The sequence below is a fragment of the Hippopotamus amphibius genome, chromosome 7 (genome assembly GCF_030028045.1).
Source record: "Hippopotamus amphibius kiboko isolate mHipAmp2 chromosome 7, mHipAmp2.hap2, whole genome shotgun sequence".
Lineage (NCBI taxonomy): Eukaryota > Metazoa > Chordata > Mammalia > Artiodactyla > Hippopotamidae > Hippopotamus > Hippopotamus amphibius.
In genome coordinates, this window is record NC_080192.1 from 126193451 (window position 1) to 126213919 (window position 20469).

Genomic DNA, 20469 nt, shown 5'->3' on the forward strand with positions numbered 1-20469 from the left:
GAATAAAGAGTCTTTGAATTTCTCATTCGGTTGGTCTTCATTTACTGAATATTCCCACAAATCCTACCCACCAGAGGCCGTGGTTGGACAGCTGAGTGTCTGCGGCATGCCCTGATGTTCAGAGCTGACCAAGCAGACCCTCTCTGCGCTGAAGGTTTTGAGGGGCAGAACTCTGGGGCCAGACTAATTCCAAGAGACCATGGGATTTTAACTGGTCCTATCACGGGGCTCAGACTGACCTGAGGGGGGGTAAACATCTGGGAGTCATAGAGCACCCCGGAGCATGCCAGGTGCTTTGGAGCCAAACAGACCTGAGTGCAGATCCAAGCTCAGCCACTCCCTAGCTTTATCCTAGGGTCTGGCCCCCAAATTGTGGTTCCTGCCAGACCAGCAGCATGGACATCTCCTGGGGGCTTATAAAATCACCTGGGGGCTTATTGGAAACAAAGACTCTCGGGCCCCACCCAGACCAGCTGAAGCCGAGTCTGCACTTGAACAAGAGTCCCAGTGATTCTGGGATACCATGCGCTGGCTAGGGTAGCTTATTAAGCATCTCTGAGGCTCAGTTTCCTCACAGGGAAATGGGAGACATAGTATCTTTCTTACAATACATTGAGAAGAATGATGGAGGGGGAACACAGCAGACACTCTGTTAAGAGAATGGCTCCTCCTCCGTCTTCCCTCCCTGGGGTGCCTTTTCCTCCCTCCATTACCAGGAGACAGAAGACAATCCTCCTTTCCATCATCATTTCTTCTTTCTTTTCCTAATGGCAGAACCAAATTGTAATGTAAGGAAATTCTTTCAGCAAGAAAGTGCTCTGAGATCCTCCCAGCCATTCTGCCCCCAGCTGAGAGTCAGAGGAGGCTTGGAGGGGAGGGAGCAAGCCTGCAGGGAGAAGAGCTTCCAGATTTCTCCTGGGGTGGGAGGTGGGGATGCCGCGGGTGGCAGTGAGGGACATGTCAAATAAGGAGAAGGGGGAAGGCAACTGGAGAGATGACACGTCCCCAATGGCAAGAACAACCCTAGCTTCCCAGCGAAGAGGGCAGAACGTGCTCCATCCTCTGAAACAAGCCCAGCTCAGGCTTAACAGTGGGTCTCAGGCTCTGCATATCTCCAATGTACATCCTCTCCTCCAACTCTAAGGGTTGCAGAGCCAGCATGCCCCTGATCCTAGCTGACCCCAGACCTTGATCCTAAAGCAATGACTCCAGAAACATGATAGCCAACATTTGTCAAGAGTTTCCTAGGCTCGTGGCCTCGTATTAAGTACTTACAAGCATTATCTCATTAAGCATCACAATTAGCCAAGTTAGGGTGGGCATTGCGGTTGTCTTCCTCCCACCCACCTACCACGTGTACAACACACACACACACACACACACACACACTGGATTGATAAGGGAAGATCAGAGAGGTTGACAAGTGGCTCCAAGGTCACACACCAGAAGTAACAGTGCCCAGACTTGAGTCCAGCCTCTCTGACTCCAGTGCATGGCCTCAGTCAGTCTCTGTCCCCAACCCAGGACACCCACGGGCTGCCAGGTGGGGAGAGCTGGCAGGCAAGATGCCCACAGGGCCAAAGCAATTGCTACTTTCTACACCTTTTGATTTTACTGTGGCTTCAGAATTTTGCCACCCATTAGAATCACTTAAAGAAAAAAGAAAAAAAAGAGAAAAGACATGGATAAAGAAGATGTGAGATACACACACACACACAATACTATTAGTCATAAGAAAGAAGGAAACTCTGCCATTTGTACCAACTTGGATGAAACTTGAGGGTACTATGCACACTGAAATAAGTCTAACAGGGAAAGACAAATAGGGAAAGACAAATACTGTCTGATTTCGCTTCTCTGTGGAATCTAAAAAGGCTGAATTCAGAGAAACAGTAGAGTGGTGGTTACCAGAGGCTGAGGAGGTAGGGCACCGGGGTGGGGGCCTATGGGGAGATATTGATCAAAGTGTACAAACTTCCAGCTATAAGGTTAATAAATTCTGGGAATCTAACGTAAAACATGATGATTATAGCTAATAGTTCTATATTGCATACATGAATATTGCCAAGAGAGTAAATCTTAAATGTTCTCAACACAAAAAAGAAATCGTAATTATGTGAGCAGACAGAGTTTTAGCTGATGCTATGGTGGTAATCATTTTGCAATATAAAAAGTATCAAACAATACATTGTGAAACCGAGGCTGGTCATCAGTTAGATCCATTAAACTATAGCTTGCTTAATAAATAAAAACTGTAACCTGCCTTCACTGATCAGGCTGGCTTTAACTGCTTTTACAAAAGCTTGCATATCCTCCAAGCGTTACACAGCCTAAACAATAAGATGTTTGCCTGAGTTGTTTTTCAGGAATTTGGAGTCAGGGGTTGCCCAGCTCAAGCTGGTTAAGACTGGTTGGGACCACCGTTTTGATGTCAGAGGGCCAAAAACTCCACCCTCAGAACATGCTAAGGTCACCATTTTCTGAACATGTGTCCCACGAAGAAGCATGTAGCTTAGTTGCACCTGCGCAAAACGACGATTACCCCCGCTTTTTGGTATCTCCAATCACCTTTCCTCACAATCCTGATGCCTCAGAACCCCCACTTCTTTATCCTGTAAATACCGCAGCCCCTCGGCATCTCAGCATTTAGCTTGCTGTGCGTCAGGCAAATGAACCTGGTTCAGTAACAATTGTGCGTCTTAAACTCATACAATATTATATGTCAATTATATCTCAATAAAGCCTGAAGGAAAAAAAGGAAAGACAGCTGCCTGGGCCATACCCCATACCGATCAGATCAAAATCTCCAGGGGCAGGCCCAGGCATCAGCATTTTTAAAAATCTCCCTGGATAATTCCGAAGCACAATGAGAAAGAGGCCAGACATGAAGCAGGGAAGAGAGAATAAGACAAGAAAATGTTCTAAAAATCTCAAAAATTCCCAAGCAAGGAATTGCTAAGCAGTTACGCATTTTCAGACAACTTTTTGGTCCTTGACTCTCACGCTGGAGAGAGAGGGACAGAGAGAGACAGACAGAGAGAGAGAGAGAGAGAGAGAGAGAGAGAGAGAGAAAGCCCTTCCATGGCTCAAGGCTGTATTCCCACCCCAAGAGCATCTTGCAGGAGTAGAGCTCCTGGGTGCACACAGAGCCAAGAAAAGAATGGGGTGGGCTCCGTTCAGACCCACCGTGGTTCTCAGGACAACCTTCATTCCCATTCGGCCTCATTCTTGCAGGCACTCCCAGCAGGCCCAGGTTACTAATAAGCTGTCTTCCCTTTGTTTTAAAAGTAATGATGTGGGAAACTTTTGAGACAGATTTCCTGAGGCACCCAGAACCACCCAGCCCTCCCCACTGGGGTCATCGGGGGTGTCGCCCGCACCCACCTGTGAGCATGGGGACAGAGCACAGGAGAGGGAAGCTTCCAGTTGGAAGACAGAAGGCAGGACCCGAATGCAGGAAGACAGGGCAATGTCTTTGAGCTTAATTTCTGCCTCCAAAATCCCTGGGCGCCTACATTTCTAAAAAAAATCCTAAAGTATTCTGATGGGCTGTAGGATCTTGACCCGCAGAAAATGTCAGTATCCCAACCAAACTGAGAGAGTCTGCTCAGACTCCAAGCAAATTCAATTAATTAAATTATGTAAAAGTTTAAGTTCCGCCTCTTGGGCATCTTTGATGGCTCCCCACCTAGCAGGCCTTTAACCTCAGTCAGTCAGAATCAACAAAGGGCAAGCTGGTGCCTGGGAAGTGCCCACTAAGGTCACAAAGAGGTGAGAAACCGCTCAGGCCGGGGCTGGAATTACCCAGCACACTTAAGCCGCCTATTAAAGCCCAAGTCCCAGGATGACGGTGCCACGCGCAGCCTCACCCCAGGGCATTCGTGGGAAGGGGAGGGGGGCAGCCTCGTCACACCTGGCAACACTGCACGATTGGATGGAAAAACGGCTTCCTCAGCCGGGGCCGTCCAAGAGTTTGGAAATAAATGAGCTGATCCGATGCTTCCCAGCCTGCTCTGGGCCATACTCTCAGGAGGGGCTCGGGAGAGTGAAGCGGACCTGATGCTGTACCTGATGCTGGGTGGGTGACAGCGGAGAGGGGTCCACGGGTGGGCCTGCCAGAAAACCTGCTGGCATGCAGTTGGGCCTCAGGGCCTCGCCATCTGGATCTGCTCCAGAGTGTGGCTGTGGGTCTGGTTCCTGGGCTGGGACTGGCAAGCTTCCCCTTCAGCCTTCACCTTACCCATCTTTGAGGTCATGATCTGAGCTCTAGTTCTTTCTGGTCACACTGTTGTCAAGGCAGAGCCACTGCTGCTGTATCCAGAGCCCCAGCCCGGGGCATCCATCCTCCTCTCACTGCCAGGACCCCGTTTCCCATTCCTTTCATTGCTCCATCAGTGGTTTCACCTTCTTGGTGTTCTGGCCCAGCCTGCATCCAACACACCTCTCCAGGCCCGCGATCCGGCCCAGCTGGAGTAAGCTGTGCGGTTTCAGAGCTCCCACATGACATCTGCACACCGTGGCGCTCTGTGCTCCACCCAGTCCTTTCCTTTACGGTATTTCAAGTGTGAATCACCGTCTAGTCCTCTTCAGAACCAGCCAGGAAGCCACCTTCCAGAGAAGGCTGTCAGTAATGCCAGTGTCAAACTCTCCTTGCCTGTAGATCCCATTAGAAGGTTCCCGTAGGACCAGCAGATGCTGCGCTGAAGATTTTTGTAAGGCAGAAGAAGGATGCGCCCCAGAGATGCTTGTGTTCACCCCAAATCAGGCTTATGACAAATGGGCTGCATTTGAATAACCAACTCAGGGTCTCTGGGTTCAGGAGGGCTTGTCCAGCTTCTCACAGATAGGGGCTATGCCCAAATGGTCTGTGACATGGAGGTCTGTGCTACACATTTTTTCCCTAATTCTTTGCCTCAGTAGCATCAGCAGATGGCTTTGCTGTTGCCATGTTTTGCTTTCTTTTTAAAAATTTTTATGTGTACAGTATTATATTTTGACTTCTGTATACACTGCAGTGAGCTTACCACCAGAGGTTGAGTTTGTACTCATCACCATACAGTTAATCCCCTTTACCCTACTTGCCCTCCCTGCATGACCCTTCCTCTATGGTAACCACCACTCTGGTCTCTGTATCTGTTTGCTTCTCTTTAGTTTGTTCTTTTTCTTTGTTTTTTGGCTTTTTTCATTCTTTTACATTCCACATGTGAGTGAAATCTTACGGTATTTGTCTTTCTCCATTTGATTTATTTCACTTAGCATAATACCCTCAAGTTTCATCCATGTTGTCACAAGATTTCATCTTTTTTATGGCTGAGTAGTATTCCAGTGTGCATATGTGTGTGTGTGTGTGTGTGTATGTGCAAACGCACATACGCTGCATCATCTTTATACATTCATCCATCAGTGGGCACTTAGACTATTTCCATGTCATGTTTTGCTTCCTTTATTGCAAACCTAGCTATTGGAAAATTCTATGGGGTTAAAAAAGTGCAAGATAATAAAACCTTAGAAAAATAAGTAATTCTTTTATTTCTACTTCAAAATATACTATGTACATCTGGAACTCTATGGGAAAGTAGACCAGGAGATTATTCCATCATAAAAATAAAATAAGATAAAAATAACGATTGCTCATTCCAGATCCGTCTTTAATCCAGCTGAAAGGGGCGTGAGCTGCCAGTTGTCCTGTCAGGTGCCTTTTCCCCCGTCGGTGACCTTGGGGCTGCCTCACAGGGATTCCGTGTCTAAGAGCTCCTGGAGCGTTTTGAGGACTTGCTTTGGCTGGCCGGCGGCCAAGTCCTGCAGCCGGGAGCCCATCTGCTCGTGGAGGCTCCTGCACAGCCGGCAGACGGCCGTGCGGACGTTCCGGCCGTGCCCGGGCAGGACGCCGTTCCCCATCATGTTGTTCAGGAAGTACCAGAGGGTCGGAAGGACGTGGCGCTCCACGGCCTGGGGCTTTCGGGGGTAAACCGAGGCCACCAACACTGTCAGGCAGAAAAGAGGGAGAGTTACTTGAGTCAGGCAGTCTCTCCCTCCCCCACCGCCTTCTCTTGGGACACCAACTCTGTCTCCCAAAAGGCAGGCAACCCAGCAGGGCCGACTACTCCGTTAGACACTGCCTAGGGCTCACAACACGCTTAGGGGCCTATGGAAATGTTGTAAATTCTTTTAAGATCAGGAGAAAAACAGCATGAAGCTATCCAGCCTGATTCATATTTCTGTTCATACCCATCAGTCATAAAATATACTCATAAACTTTTTTCTTTTTTACAGAGGAAGGGGTACGTGAAGGCAAAAGTACTCAGGGCCTATGGCAGCACAACTGGTCCCTGAAGCCCCGGGCAGAGGGAAGAGGCGGGCACATCTGGACTGCAAGCCTGCCTCTGCTATTTACTAGCTGTGTGAGCTTGAGAAAGCCACCCAACCTCTCTGAGCCTGTTCCCTCATCTGTAAAGTAAGGATAATAATTCTGAACCAAACTCTTGAGATGGTTAGAGGTTAGATAATAAATGTAGGCGAGGCGGCTATGCAGGTAGGCCTGTGACAGAGTAGCTAGTCCTAGTAGTGCTTTAATCTGCATTTCCACCTAGGAGGGTTCACATAGAGAAAACCTGTACTAGGAAAAGGTCAAGACTCTCTCAAATGAAGCCTTCTGTAGAATAAAACAGCCAGCGGGAGATAAGACCAGCATGGCCACCCCCCAGTCTTGACGCCAAACCTCATGATAAGCCCAGCAGTAATGCAAACGTGCTTTGTAAACCATCAGGCTCTGCACGGACCCTTCATTCCAGGGATGAACCCCCCAAATCTGTTTCCCCCAGGGCCCCCGCCTTCTCTAAACCCCCAGAAAACCCAGAGACAGGCTAAAACCTGCCAGCAAGCTCTCCATCACACAGTAGTTGCAGGGATGCCCCCAATGTCAAGGCCACATCAAGGGGTACCCCAAGCCACTTCGGAGGGGCTGTATCACCCTAAGCCTTGGCCGTACCGCCCTAAGTGCGTTGCTGCAAACAATACTTGCTTGACCATCAGCACACTGCCTGTCACCCTGCCAGAGGATAAGTGCTGGTGCAGGCAAACTGCTTAGAGAAGCACTTGATTTATTTATGAGGCAAAGAAATTGGAAGGTTCCCTGAGCTGAGACACACCCGGGAAACTAACACTGCCCGAGTCTGAGTCTGGGGCTCAGAGGACTCCATTTCACTCTCATCCGAGAGGCAGGACACTCGTCTGTTTCACAGAGGAGGAAACCAATACTCAGGGCCAAGGAGCTGGCCCAAGACCCCACAGCTAACAAGGACAGAGCACAGAGTCCAAGCCTGACTTGGCTCCAAAGCCCACACTCTTCCCACCTCTCGCTGCCCCAAACCTCCTGGAGTTCCACGTTTCAGAGGCTGCTCTGGAGTTTTGTTTTATTTTCAGAGAAACCCCCAGTTTGTTTTTCCTTCATCAACTTAACTTCATCCAACCCCGCAGGATATTCTGCAGCAGGAGCCCTGTAGGGGCTGTCTGATTTCACAGACAGCCTGGGACGGGGTGGGGGAACCAGAGAGGATGGCCTGGGCCCCCCCTCAGCTCAGCCTGACGCTCTCACCGTGCCATTTCCCGTGGCATGTGTACCTGGACTCTCTGGTGCCCTCAGGGTTCCTGCACCCCACACTGGGGGCCCCCCAGGGGCTCCCCATGACACAGAGCCCTCCAAAGTCAAGGAAGTCCTCACTCCTGGGAAGGCAGGACTGCACCCGATGCGCCAACCCAGCCACGTCGACTTTACAAAATGGGGCCAAGAGGTGAAAGTTATGTTACCTGCGCTGGAAACACACTGAGAAGGGAGGGCACAGGTAACCGGAGAGCCACCTGGTCAGCCCCAGGAGTGATGGGACGGTGGGAGGAGCAAGGGAGAGGTGGGAGGAGCTAAGGAGGAGGTAGGAGGAGCAAGGCGGGGTGGAAGGGTGCCGCCAGAGGGAACCGAAAGAAATCCTATCAGTCATCTGTGCTAATTTCCTAAACTTACACTGAATCTCCCCTGCAAAAGAAGCTGAAAACTATCCCAGGAGCCAGGCCCAGGCAGGGCTCCCCTGACCTCACCACAAGGTGAGGGGTTCACCTGCCCCTAACCTGCCACCTTCACCCACTCCTCCCTGACACCTCCCCCCTGGACTCTCCTCCCACCGTGAGGTGTCCACACCCCGGCCCCAGGAAGCTCACGTGCACCCTCAGTCCACATCCACCTGCCTGAGGTGGCCCCAGAGCTGGCAGGGGCGGCATCAGAAGGAAAACCCCATTAAAATCGACCTTAACAGGCAGCCGAAGTAATTAGCAAAAGATTTACTCCCGTGTTAAGCTGCGCTATTATTAGCCCATGCCTTATGTCAACTGAAATTTTCTTCCTTGTTCCTGGCTGACACAGAGTTCATAGAAGAACTATGTAGAAACTCTTGTTTTTGAGGTCTCTTGGAAACAGATGGGTACTATTTACAGTAAATGGATACCCACGCCCTCTGGGGCCCATAAATTACCTATAGAAGAGGACAGGTAATCAGAGAATGCTGATTTTGAGTAACAGAAAAGTGTTCCTTGTCGGATACCCAAGGTGGTCTCAGTTACATGCCCCCATTCTCACCCCAGGGCACCCGCAGCCTGGCACTGCAGCTGCCTCGTAGAACCCAGCCTGGCCTCACGCGCGCCCTCTGCTTGGAGCAGGCCTGGCACCTGGACCGGAAGTAAGGGGCCCCTCCAGGGACACGGGGGGGACTGAACCGGGCGCGGAGGCGAGGCCAGGAGCAAGAGACGGGGCAGTGCAGGAGCCGGAACGACACCCTTGGGTAGGCGACAGGCGCTGAGCGCCCCTGGAGGGCCAACGCTGTGAGGCCCTGGCTGTGCCAGCGACGGAGGCCGGCACATCAAACTCCGGGTGGAGGGCCAGGGAGAAGGGAGACAGAGGAGTCGATGCCAGGCCACGTGGGCACCACCCAGGTGGAGGAAGAAGCATGGGAAGGGCTTTGCTCGTGGGCAGGCAAAGGAGAGAGGATGGGAGGTCTGCCACTGCCACGTGCTGGTGCCCAGGAGGCAAAGGCAGGGGCCACCCAGGGAGCGGCAGCACCGCACAGAGGTTGAGGGCTTGGCTCTGCAGCCCGGCTCCTGGGGACAAATCCTGGATGACTCGCCGAGGGACCTTGGGCACTTAACGTTTCTGTGCCCCACGTTCCTTATTTCTACAAAAGGGATAACCATGGAACCTCCCTGGCGGTCCAGTAGTTAAGACTCTGTGCTTCCACTGCAGGAGTGTGGGTTTGATCCCTAGTCGGGGAACTAAGATCCTGTATGCCGTGCAGCCAACAAAAGGCGGAGAGGGGATAACCATGGAAACTACACCCTCCTTGTGAGGTTGTTATGAGAAGTAAATGATCCCTTGCATATCACTGGGGGTGAGGAAAAAGGGCAGAGCCTAGAAGGCCAGGCAGCGTTGGGCCTTGTGGGCCACTCCAGGGACCGTTGGCACCATCCTGCAAGGATGTAGGCCGGCGGGTGTGCATTTTAGGGGCACCCTTGGGAGTCTAGAGAACAGACTGAGTCCTTCTGCCTCCATCCTAGATGGGACCCTCCTAGGATGGGGACGAAGCTTTTGACGAGATGAATAACCTGTTAAGTAACCTACCCAAGATCAGGGCAACAGAGCTGCCGCTGAGCCAGCCAAGCACCCACAAGGTGGTGTTGACCTGGAGGGGTGGCCTTTTCTGATTCACACAAAAGGACCCCGTGAGGCTAGTGGAAGCCTCCTTTGCAAAGAGGAAGAAATGCATAATAGTTTCTTTAAAACTATTTTAGTTATGTACAGACCTGCCTCATTTTGACCAAAAACAAAGATTGTCTTCTGGCAATGTGGGAATTTATTTTTAAAAGCAGATATCAAATTTTGTAAATGGTCTGTGGAGATTAATTGATGATTTTTGGTCTAAGACAAGTGAGTGGTTCAACTACCCGCCAGGAGAGAAGAACAGGGATCGGCTGGAAGGCTGGCTGCTCACCGGACAGACGTTCTGTGATATCAAGCACTGCACGGCCGCTCAGGAAACGCACCCTCCCAGCAAACGCTTGTAAGAGGCCAAGGTTGTCTGGAAGAGATGGAGAATGTCAGTGTCCATAATGCTGTGGTCTGAGCAAAGGCACCAACTGTTCAGGGCTAGGGAAGAGCCTATATAGGGAAGAGCCCCTTTGGGAAACTGAATTAATTTTTCCAGGTTATAATGGAGCCACTTAAAAAAGTGAATGTACATGGGGTGCTTGGGGCACAGTGATAATTACACTATCACAGGCCCCATTTACTCCCACAGATCTGGTTCATATTGTCTGTGCTTCCTCAAAACTGCTGTGAGCTTGGGACAAAAGAGGTAGGTAGAGGATGATAGATAGATGGATAGATAGATAGATAGATAGATAGATAGATAGATAGATGATAGATAGGCATAGATGATTGGTGATAGATGCATGACTGATGATTTATGGAAAGATAGATAAATTGATAGGTAAGTAGATGATAGATATAGATAATAGATGATAAAGTATATGATAAATACAGATGATATATAGTAACAGACAGATAAATGACATATAGAGATAGATGGATGAATAGAGACAGATGTGGATATACAGCTGTAGTTTCAGGGGAAACTGAGGCACTGAGCCATGATCATGCCAAAGGTCAGCGAAGGGCTAGAATCAGAATTCAGAAATCATGGCTGTCCTCAACACCCGAACTTGGGCTCTAACAAGCAGAACGTACCCACAGCCAGGTGGTTGGTTATTTCCACACTGAACATTTACTGATACCGTCTATGTAATAGGCGTGGAGCTAAGAACTAAATAAAACCTGGTCCTCCTCTTCCTCCTCTTCCCCTTCAGAGCCTCCTTTGTGGAGGAGACAGACACTTGAACTCTAACAGAGTGGGAGGCTCCACGCTCATGTAAGCAGAAGCCTGAGGTTCTGGAGCTAAGGTGACCAGTGTGTCTCATTCTACCCAGGACCTTCCCCATGTTAGCTCCGAAAGCCCCACACCCCTGGCAAACCAGGATGGTTGGTCACCCTGTCAGGAGCAGGAGGGTCAGAGGAGGGAATGTGCAGGTTGGTGGGGGAAGGGGGCGCATACGGTCTCTCAATAGTTTATTTATAACCTCCCAGCAGCCCACACCCGGCACTCCAGCCACACGGCCCCAGGAGCCCAGCTTTCCTGCTACCCAGCCACGCCCACGGGTGAAGCCTGCGGCCTGAGCTCTTCTGCATTTGGATCTTGAAGGATTAGAGATGAATCACGGTTGGTGAAATCCCAGCAAATGGGCTGGGGGATGTTCAGAGATAAACAGGCTCTCTGGCATTCTTTGATTGTATTTCTAAAGTCAACTCCAGCTGGATCCCACAGCTACTGAACTTAGAAGCTGCTCCTTCTTCCCCATTCTAGTCGATGTCTCCTGGTTTCCCAAACTGTCAAGCTTGAAGTCCTGCATCCCCCACAAAAGATGAGCAAGGTGAGAAAAGTGACCTTTCACCTGAGAAAGGGATGCTAGCCTAGAAAATAAACAAGGCAAGACCAGTCTCCTTTTACCCCAGGTTGCCTCTCCACGACCCCTGGAGGCACCCAGCACACCCAGCTCCCAACATCTGCAACCACAGCACAGCAGAATTCCATGGCAGGTGGGCAAGTAGCAAAATGCTACTCCTCAGGGATGTGGCTAAGGGGCTCGCCTGCACCTGTCAGGGAGCTGAGGTGGTTACCACAGCAGCCCCAGCAAGTGTGTCCTGGGGTTCCAGGAGCTGACCATCTCAAGGCCAGATTTCTCTTTGCAGAGGACAGAGATTAGCGACCTGCCTGAGGAAGTCTTTCCAGGCAGGTTCTGCCTTCCTTGAGCTCCTTCCATGCCTCAGCACAGAGCCCCAGCATCCCCAGAGATGTGCAAAGAAAGCTTTGTTTTTCCCATCAGACAACCATTCTAGCTAAGCACTAACTCCTGCTTCCCTTGCTCTCCTGCTGAGACCTATAAAAAATATAGAGGAGAAAACATACACATGTACACCGTGCACAACTCTGCGTCTTGCAAGAGCTCCACCCATAAGGCCAGAGACTTTAAAATAATTGGTTTGGGGAGATAAAAGAGATGCCAGGCTCTAGAATATTTCAGTTAGCAAGAAGTGGTCTCAGGGTGTCCTGGTAAGGCTGTAAATGTGTAAGAATACATTTTTATATCAACATCACCTGCATTATTGTTTCCAAATGCTTCTGTCTGTCCCACCCTCTTCGTTAGCCATGAGCTCACCTCTGAGAACAAGGACCTCTCCCTCCTTGCTCTCCCCCATCAACACTCAGGCCAGGACATTCTCTGGGCACCACTCGACCTCCACTCTCCTGGCCACTGACATGTCCTTCCAGAGCCCAAGAGAAGGGAACTTGGGGAATACTTGAAAATGCATATCCAGCAGACATCTGGGCCAGCCCAGGCTCCCATGATGCCTGGCACACAACAGGTGCCCAATAAATGCTTACAGCGAACAGGCAATGTTAAAGTAGAGACACTAAGTTGGCCCAAACTGGTCTCTAAACCCCAGACGTCACCCTGAGTAGCTGCCTTTCTGCCTCTGATTACCTCTGCAGTGGCGATTCATCTTTCAGGTCACACCCAGGTTTAATGAGAAGTAGTAAAGGACAGGGGCTAAGGGGATGGACTCTGGGTCCAGATGGCCTGGATCTCCCACATTTTACTGTGTGACATTGGACAAGTCACTTACCCTCTCTAAACCACAGTTTACCCACCTATAAAACGGGGATCATACCAGTACCTTCCTCACAGGGCTGCTTAGGATGGTGCCTTGAGCAGATAATTACTAGGCAAGCATCAGTCATTGTTGCTACTATTGCTATTATTACCCTAAAATGCTCTGAAAGCCCAGCAACCTTCATGGTAGGGAGTCCAATTAAGAGGCTGGAATCTAACTTTCAGAAGCTTAAAAATCCATGCTCCATTAGCCCGGCCCAGGGTTTTCACAGGCTCCTCTTCCACACCATAAGGAAGCCACACTGGCCTTGGTGCTGCCCACACAAAGGGAGCAAGCAAAGCCCTTCAATATAGAGAAAATAGCCGTGGGCTGACAGGCCAGACACCTTGGCCTCCCTGGGCCTAGCCTCCCTTCTCTACAGTGGGGCTGAGATCTAGCGGGCCTCACACTTGTCCCATTCAGCCAAACCCCAAGGCCAACGGGCCACGTCATCCCCAGGCTACTGGGAAGCCAGAGCAGAGCTTTTAAGAAAGCATAAAAAACACGGTACCATGGACAGGGGCAGCAAAGACATTGGCGTCAAACTGTGCTTCCAACAATAAGCACAAGACTTAGTAAGTAATAATGTCACACAGCCAAACTCTCCATGGCCACCAAAACTAGGCCTGTTCATTGCAGGAAAACCGGAAATGATCCATTGAAACAGAAAACTACAAGCTACATCATAGCACGTGCCAGGGCTGTTAAAAGTGACTCAAGTGCGTAATTATGTAAATGCTCATACTCTGCTTTTTTTAACGTAAATTTAAATGTGTGATATCATCATGACGCCGTACACAACATGCACAGAAAAAAATACCTACCATGAAAAATGCCAAATGTTGATAATGGTTTCTTTTAGGAGTTGGGAACGTAAGGTTTTTTTCTCCTTCCAAATGCTTCATATTTTTCATTTTCTCAATAATTAATAAGTATGACATTTTTACAGCGGTGGAAAGTGAACTACAAGGACTACATAACAGCCTGGGAAGCCAGGTGGCATTAAATAAAAGGAACAAAGTCAAAATTGTATTTACATTATGATTTTTAACCAGAACAATTCGCATACATGCAGACAAAAAATAGAAGACGAGAGAGACATTTTCAAGCAGTTGGTATATCAGAGGGACACCACAGATGAGTTTCTACGTTTCATTAACAGTATAACGTTGGTCATATGATTATATAAGGTAATGAATTTAAACTCAGAGCAAAAGAGCAGAAGTAGATCTGAAGCTGCCCATTTCTGAGCTCGTCTGCTCCCTCCAGCGCTGGCCAGGGGCTGCACTAAATTAAGAGAACTTTCCCTGGGGCTCAGTCTGACCAGGAGCTGTCAGCAGCCTGATGTTTTAATTAGCGAAGTTTCTTCTGTAACTAACCCATAATGGAGCCCAAAGACAGAACCTGCCAGTCTGCTCAGGAACTGCCTTAATCCCGGGAATAACTCCCCTGAAATCAGAAGGTCTTGGTGCTGAGTAGAAAGGGTGCCACTCCAGGCTCAGCCCTGGAGAGACCCTAAGGCAGTGACAAAGGGCAGAGGTCAGGGAACAAGGCTCCAGACATGTCTCCTTTTTCACTGCCCCCCAAAAGGGGACATGGGCAGAAACCCCACCTGCTCTGTCAACCAGCACACCGCCGCCCCCTCACCCTAGGGAAAAACAAGGGACTGGAAGACCTGATCCCAGAATTGAGAGGTCTCTTGAGAGACCAACCTCCCAGTTTGGCTGTGCGATCTGGACTCTGTGCCAGAAGACGGCCTGCCCTGCCCGTGTTCTTCACTCCCTTGAGCAGGAAACAAACAGTAACATGCTGTGCCTTTTCACGTACTTATTTCACAACACTTCACAGCTCCTCTCCAGCCTGGAGCCCAGAGTCCCTCATGGGGCATGAAGAAGCCAGCTTGGGAGAAACTCCCCTCTGCTCAAAGGGCTCCACACCACTTCCAGGAGGGGTCTCGAGATGCTAAGGTTCAACTAGAGGCCCCGGGCTCAGCCTGGGTGATACAGGAAAAAAGATGTACACCCCTTCTCTCCTGTCACACCTGCCCTGGCCTCTGCATCCACCACCCAATCCCCTGGGACAGTGGGAAGTCTTGCTACTTAGATCCATTTTCCCCTCTGCAGGCCAGGCTTAGACCATTCGAGGCAGAAGAGGACCATTCCCTGGGAGAGCTTGATCCCACGCCTAGTACTGCCTGGCAGTGACAAATTCTTGTTGGTAACCTAAACCCTCCAGTTCTGACCTTCACGGATTTAGAAGTCGGCTCATTACTTCACAGTTAAGAATACTTCCAAAACCAGCATTGCTGGTTGGGCTGAGAGGCTACAGCTCACAGCAACGCCCTCGACCACACCCACTCAAATGACCTGGAGCCAAGACCCTGGGCTTGACACTTTAGGGCCCACAGGAGCCTCGTGCCAGGGGGTTAGTGGGCTCCGTCCATCCCTTTGAGGCCAACCCCATTCCATTCCAGCCTAGCACTGACCTAAGGGTTAGAGAGAAGGCCAGTGCCCCTCGCACCTGCCCCCATTCTCCCGCACCACATCCTCTGGCTAATGGACCAAATGGAGCATTGTCAGCCATCCCCAAGGAGACCCTGCCCCAGGAGGAAAGGAGAACTATAGACATCGTCCTGGTGGCTGCAACCTGCCTCAAGGTGTGGTCAGGTCACAAAAGCAGGCCATCCCCAGGCCCCCTTTCCAGAGTGTCCAGCCCAGGTGGGTATATCAGGGCCCCAAGTAGAGGGGACCCAAGTCTTGTGACAGTGTGAGACACCAGATTCTGCAGCCCAAATTTCCAGCACTCCAACATGCTCAAGGAGGCCGATTCAATGGCAAAAAGGGGAAACTAAAACACCGGGAGGGGAAAGAGTTAAAAGCTCCTCTTCCCAGACAAGAGTGCTTAGCCTCTTCAAATACCTAAAGCCTATTTTGCTTGGCGCAGGTTTTCCCAATAAATCTAGGGTCCACGGTGATTTACCAAGAGCCTTGGTTATTGGCAACAGCAATCTCACTTACCCAGAACAGCACTGAGAACAAGCCGTAATTTAGAGCAGGATTTATTTTGTTTGTTCTACAGCAACAAACTCAGCAAATCATAAATTCCCTCTGAGATGAAGAGAGGAAATTGACAATATTTATGATCTCGAGAGGCAGAGAAGGGCCTGACCAGGCCTTTGATTTGTAACGGAAACGTCTCCTGGAGGCTCCGGCCAAGGACACGGCTGCTGTCCCAGCCCCAGGGAGCTGTACTCAGGCCAGGGTGTGGGATGGGAGGAGGGGTGGGTGTGCCAAGCAGGGTTTCCAGACATACCATGAGGATGCTTTGTGCATCCCAGAGGCCGGACGCTGCTCTGTGCTCATTAGCACATAGGGCAACCAGGCCAATAGCAGTTCTCAGACCACACACTTCCTCCCATCAAGGCAAGACTAGTTTGTGAAAACTTGTGGTTCTACTGGTCTGGACGTAAGTCTATCATATACTACATTCTCACACACCTGAGGTGTCGAACTTGCGCTTCAGTCTGTGTACTAGATATACTAAATATCACCATCTAATCATCTATGAAAGGAATAGATAACAGAAGTGTCAATAGATGCACCAAAATTTCCACCTAATGTTCAACAACCAAGATGTGATCCTGCAAAGCACATAAGGCACAGAGGAGCTCCCGCCTTTCCTGATGCCTCTCCCAGAGCTCCCGCCTTTTTGTTCTTTTCATTCCTCCCCCAACCCCCACCCCCACTCCACCCTCACTCTCCACTCCTCGCCCCAAATCCCTCCCACCCCAAGCCCTGGCCCCAGTCTTCCTAAAAGGCAACTCTCATTCATTCCATGCTCAAAAAGCCAGTGGGATCCCAGCCTGACTTCCATGTCAGACAATCAAGGTGGCCATCTTTGTCCTCTCCAACAGGTTTGCCCTACCGTCTCACCAGCATCCTGCCTGGTCCCCACATAAGCCACGTCCCCTGCTACCACCTCTACAACTAAAAAAATTTGACAACTCTTCCTAACTCTTTCTGGGCAATCCTGATCTGTTTTTCCATCAATGTCCTGTGGGTTCACTCGCTGTGGTACTGTTTGACCCAGGGTGAGTCATTCCCATCACGTGTACCATAAGGAGGTAAGACTGGATCGTCTCCACATCTCCTCCACTTCCAACAGGTGGACGTGACATGGAAAAGCCTGCCAACCAAGAACCAAGAAGGCCCTGGGCTGCCCACTCCTGCCCTATGCAGCCTCTGGGGAAATACTTGGCCTGAGAGCCAACCAGTGCCTTTCACTGCTCTGCTGATTCCCAAGCAGGGAGGGTGGACGCTATGGAGGGACCAGAGAGGGAGCCAGCTGCCTACCAGAGCCAAGCGGGGGCTGCGTGGAGGCTCACCCAGGCTCTCAACCATTGCATCCAGCGTCGTCGCCGCCGCGGCGTAAATCCCTGCGTTCCTGGAGTTGAGGTTGTCTGCTACAGCGGTGATGATGGAGAGCAGCGTGGGCTGTAAGCGCTCTCTCAGGAGGGGGATCATCTTGGCGAGGGCCTCCAGTGCCCACTGGTTCACTTTCTTGTTGGAATCCTGAAGCCTTGGGGTGAAAGCATCAAAGACCTATTGAGGGAACAGAAACCAAGAGCCCGTGGGAACCCAGGCTGAGTGGAAGTCTCACAGCCCAACCAACTGCCCTCGGCGGGGATTCCTCCCGCCTCCCTGACAGGGGCCACCCAGCCTATGCCAGAACATTCCCAGGGATGAAGAAGAGCTCGCCTCTCAAAGGGGAGGGGGACAAGAGGGGAAACGACTGTGCACTGAGTACTCGCTGAACACAAAGGGTGTCGAGCGTCTTGTGAGGTACTCTGCACTCGCTCATGGGGTGATCATAACGACCCATGAGGCATGTGTTCTCATCCTCAGTTTACCGTTAAAAAACAAAACAAAAACTGAGGCTGAGAGAGATTAAACGACTTGCCCAGATCACGCAGATGGTAAGAAATGTCAAGCCTGTGTCTTACCTACTCTGCTCTGGGGCTTGAGTGTCGGCAGCCCCACTCCTGGAAGAAGCAGGCATCTGCCCTCATTTCCAGCCCATGAAATCCTGTGCCTGCTCTGAACCCACCGGTCAAGCCATCCTGGCCCAGCTGCAGGGCCAACCACATGCTCTGACCCCAAAACCCCATGTGCATATCTGGATCAGGATCCCTCAGCCACGGCATCCTCCACCTCTGCCCTCCTCCCTGTGAATCTGCTGGAGGATGAAAGATGCCCAGAACATCTCTGAGTGCTCCCAAGGCACCCAGCAGGACGCAATGCCCTTGCCCTCTTGGCCACTTCCAGGTAGGCTTCTGGCATTGCCATGGCATCTGAAGAGCAAGTGCTTGTCAGGATCCCTCTACCCTGAAGGGTCTGGCACAAGGTCCAACCCTGTCCAGAGTTTTCCAAATTGAGGTTGTACCCACAGGGGAGAGACGGGGCAGGGGCGGGGCAGCACCCACCTGGACCAGGTTGGCAGCGACGAGCTCGGGCTTGGCCTTGCAGTGCTCAAGGAGCCGCCCCACACCTTCTATCCGAGACTGGTACTCCTTGGCCTCCAGCAGCCGTGTCAGCTCCCGCAGCTGCCCCACCATCTCCAAGCCATCCCTCGTGGAGGAGCGCAGCCCCACCAACCGCGGGCCGTTAGAGCTGAGCCTACGTAGAAGGCGCGTCTGACCTGGGCAGTCCCAGGGGATGAACACACCTCTTGTCCCATGCACAGCCCCCAAAGACAGGTGGGGCTGAAACAAGAGTTTCACCTGCAGCTTAGCCCACCCCAGCTTCCCCTCCACCTGCTGCCTGGGGACACAGGACTTGGGAACTCTGGAAATGCCTTTTCCTCAGGGGGCAACACTTCCGTTGCCCAGAGCTCCATGCCCTTATCAGGGGGCATGGCTTTCTCTTTCTGACTTTTTTTGTCTTTTCAGAAGTTATGTTAAGAATGGGGTGAGGGGGACTTCCCTGGTGGTGCTGTGGTTAAGACTCCGCCTGCCAATGCAAGGGACTCAGGTTCGATCCCTGGTCTGGGAAGATCCCACATGCCGTGGAGCAACTAAGCCCATGCAACACAACTACTGAGCCTGCACTCTAGAGCCTGTGAGCCACAGCTACTGAGTCCACATGCCACAACTACTGAAGCCCACGCACCTAGAGCCCATGCTCAACAACAAGAGAAGCTGCCACAATGAGAAGCCCACGCACTGCAATGAAGAGTAGCCCCAAAGAGAAAAAGCCCGTGGGCAGCAACAAAGACCCATCACAGCCAAAAAAAAAAAGAAAAGAAAAGAAAAGAAAAGGAAAAAAAAGGATGGGAGCTTGGAGTGAGGGGTGGAAATCCATGAAAGGATGACTGGTACAAGGTCTCACCAGGAACCTGTATCCTGACCCCTGGTTGTCTAGGCTCTGCTCATACTCCTCTGGTAACTAAGGAAATGTTAAGAAGCCCTGTTGTCTTACACAGGAATCACATGCCCATCATATTCCCCTGGCCCGTTCCAGCCAGTAGGAGACCCACTTCACACAGAACTCCCATCCCCCTTCCCCAGCTCAGAGCCTGGGTCCTGAGCTCTGCCCTACACCCAGGTCCCACCCAACAGAGCCCAACATCATTCATTCTGATAGTCATCCCTACATCCCACGTTCTTCACTGAGAACAATGAGATGAGAGATGTGGTCTTTGCCCTGAGAAGCTCATAGACCAATGGGAGACAGGGGGCTAAAGAATGGGGCAAGCTGTCCACCTGGAGGACATGGGGGCAGAGGGGCAGAGAGAGCTTCTGGGAGAAGGTGACAGGTGATCAAATCCTGCAGAAGAAATAGGCACGTGCCAGGTGCAGACGGCACAGTGTAGGCAAAGGCACAGGAGGGAGAGGGGCACAGGGGCCAGGCAACAGGAGCTGCTGTGGTCTGGCTGAGAGAGCAGGAAGTTACTCTAGAAGAGGTGGGCAGGCGGCTTCCCTGAGGTCCAGCTAAGGAGTCCAGACATGGTCCTCCCAGGATATGGCAGAAGGGGTTTAAGTTTTAGACACAGGAGTGACTGTCAGATTCCTGTTGGGTTTCTAACTCCTGCCAACACCAACCCTCTAGCCCCTTGGCCCATCCCTTCTCATCTGCCTTGATTCCACCTCTGCCTCTAAATTAGTCCCAGGCTGGCCACTATGACGGGGAAAGGCCCTGCTGCTCTAAGTGAATGGAGAAACTCTGAGCTCACACAGAGCCTGACCAACAACCCATGGCACTTAAACTAGTGGAACTGTACCTACACGGCCAATACTGCAAGAACCCACCTCAGATGCTCCTGAGCCCAGGATTTGCTCTGCTTGAGACGCGGGTGGGGGAACCCATCTCATACATTCGCCCATGAGTCCTGCTGTCCCAACTAGGTCTCAGTCGCAGCCCAGATACACACCCCTCCCCCCAGGGCCACCGCGGGGCCCGGGCCAAGCAAAATGTTGCCCTCAACGGTCTTGGATGGGGAGCCCCAGGGAAACAAGATCTACTGTACCCGTCCTCGCTGGGCAGCCCGTTCTCACACACCACCAGACTCCTCGACACTTTGCGGCCTTTGGCAGATGGAAGTTCATCACCATCTTCTATTCCCTTGAAAAATACACACAGAACATGAACCAAAAGGGGTGGCCCTCT

General features: G+C 51.2%; 2 protein-coding genes across 6 annotated transcripts in view; both read right to left on the reverse strand.

The window, feature by feature from the left end:
• The window catches only part of CLIP4 (CAP-Gly domain containing linker protein family member 4), a 123505-nt gene extending 119243 nt beyond the window's left edge, over nt 1-4262 (reverse strand). The window contains exon 1 of the mRNA XM_057742306.1: nt 4241-4262. The gene's annotated coding sequence lies outside the window, so the exon portion shown is untranslated. The remainder of the gene's footprint in view (nt 1-4240) is intronic.
• Nucleotides 4263-5559: 1297 nt separating this feature from the next.
• TOGARAM2 (TOG array regulator of axonemal microtubules 2) overlaps nt 5560-20469 on the reverse strand; it is a 59013-nt gene continuing 44103 nt past the window's right edge. Inside the window, exons 15-19 of one of the 5 annotated variants that reach the window (XM_057743055.1) lie at nt 20330-20424; nt 18288-18480; nt 17190-17406; nt 10029-10115; nt 5560-5984 (exon numbers count right to left, since the gene is read on the reverse strand). In XM_057743055.1, the coding sequence (XP_057599038.1) occupies nt 5728-5984; nt 10029-10115; nt 17190-17406; nt 18288-18480; nt 20330-20424 (849 nt within the window). In that variant the 3' untranslated portion in view covers nt 5560-5727. Of the gene's footprint in view, nt 5985-10028; nt 10116-17157; nt 17407-18287; nt 18481-20329; nt 20425-20469 lie in introns of all 5 variants that reach the window. The other 4 variants (XR_009054816.1, XM_057743056.1, XM_057743057.1 and 1 more) reach the window with 4 other exon arrangements.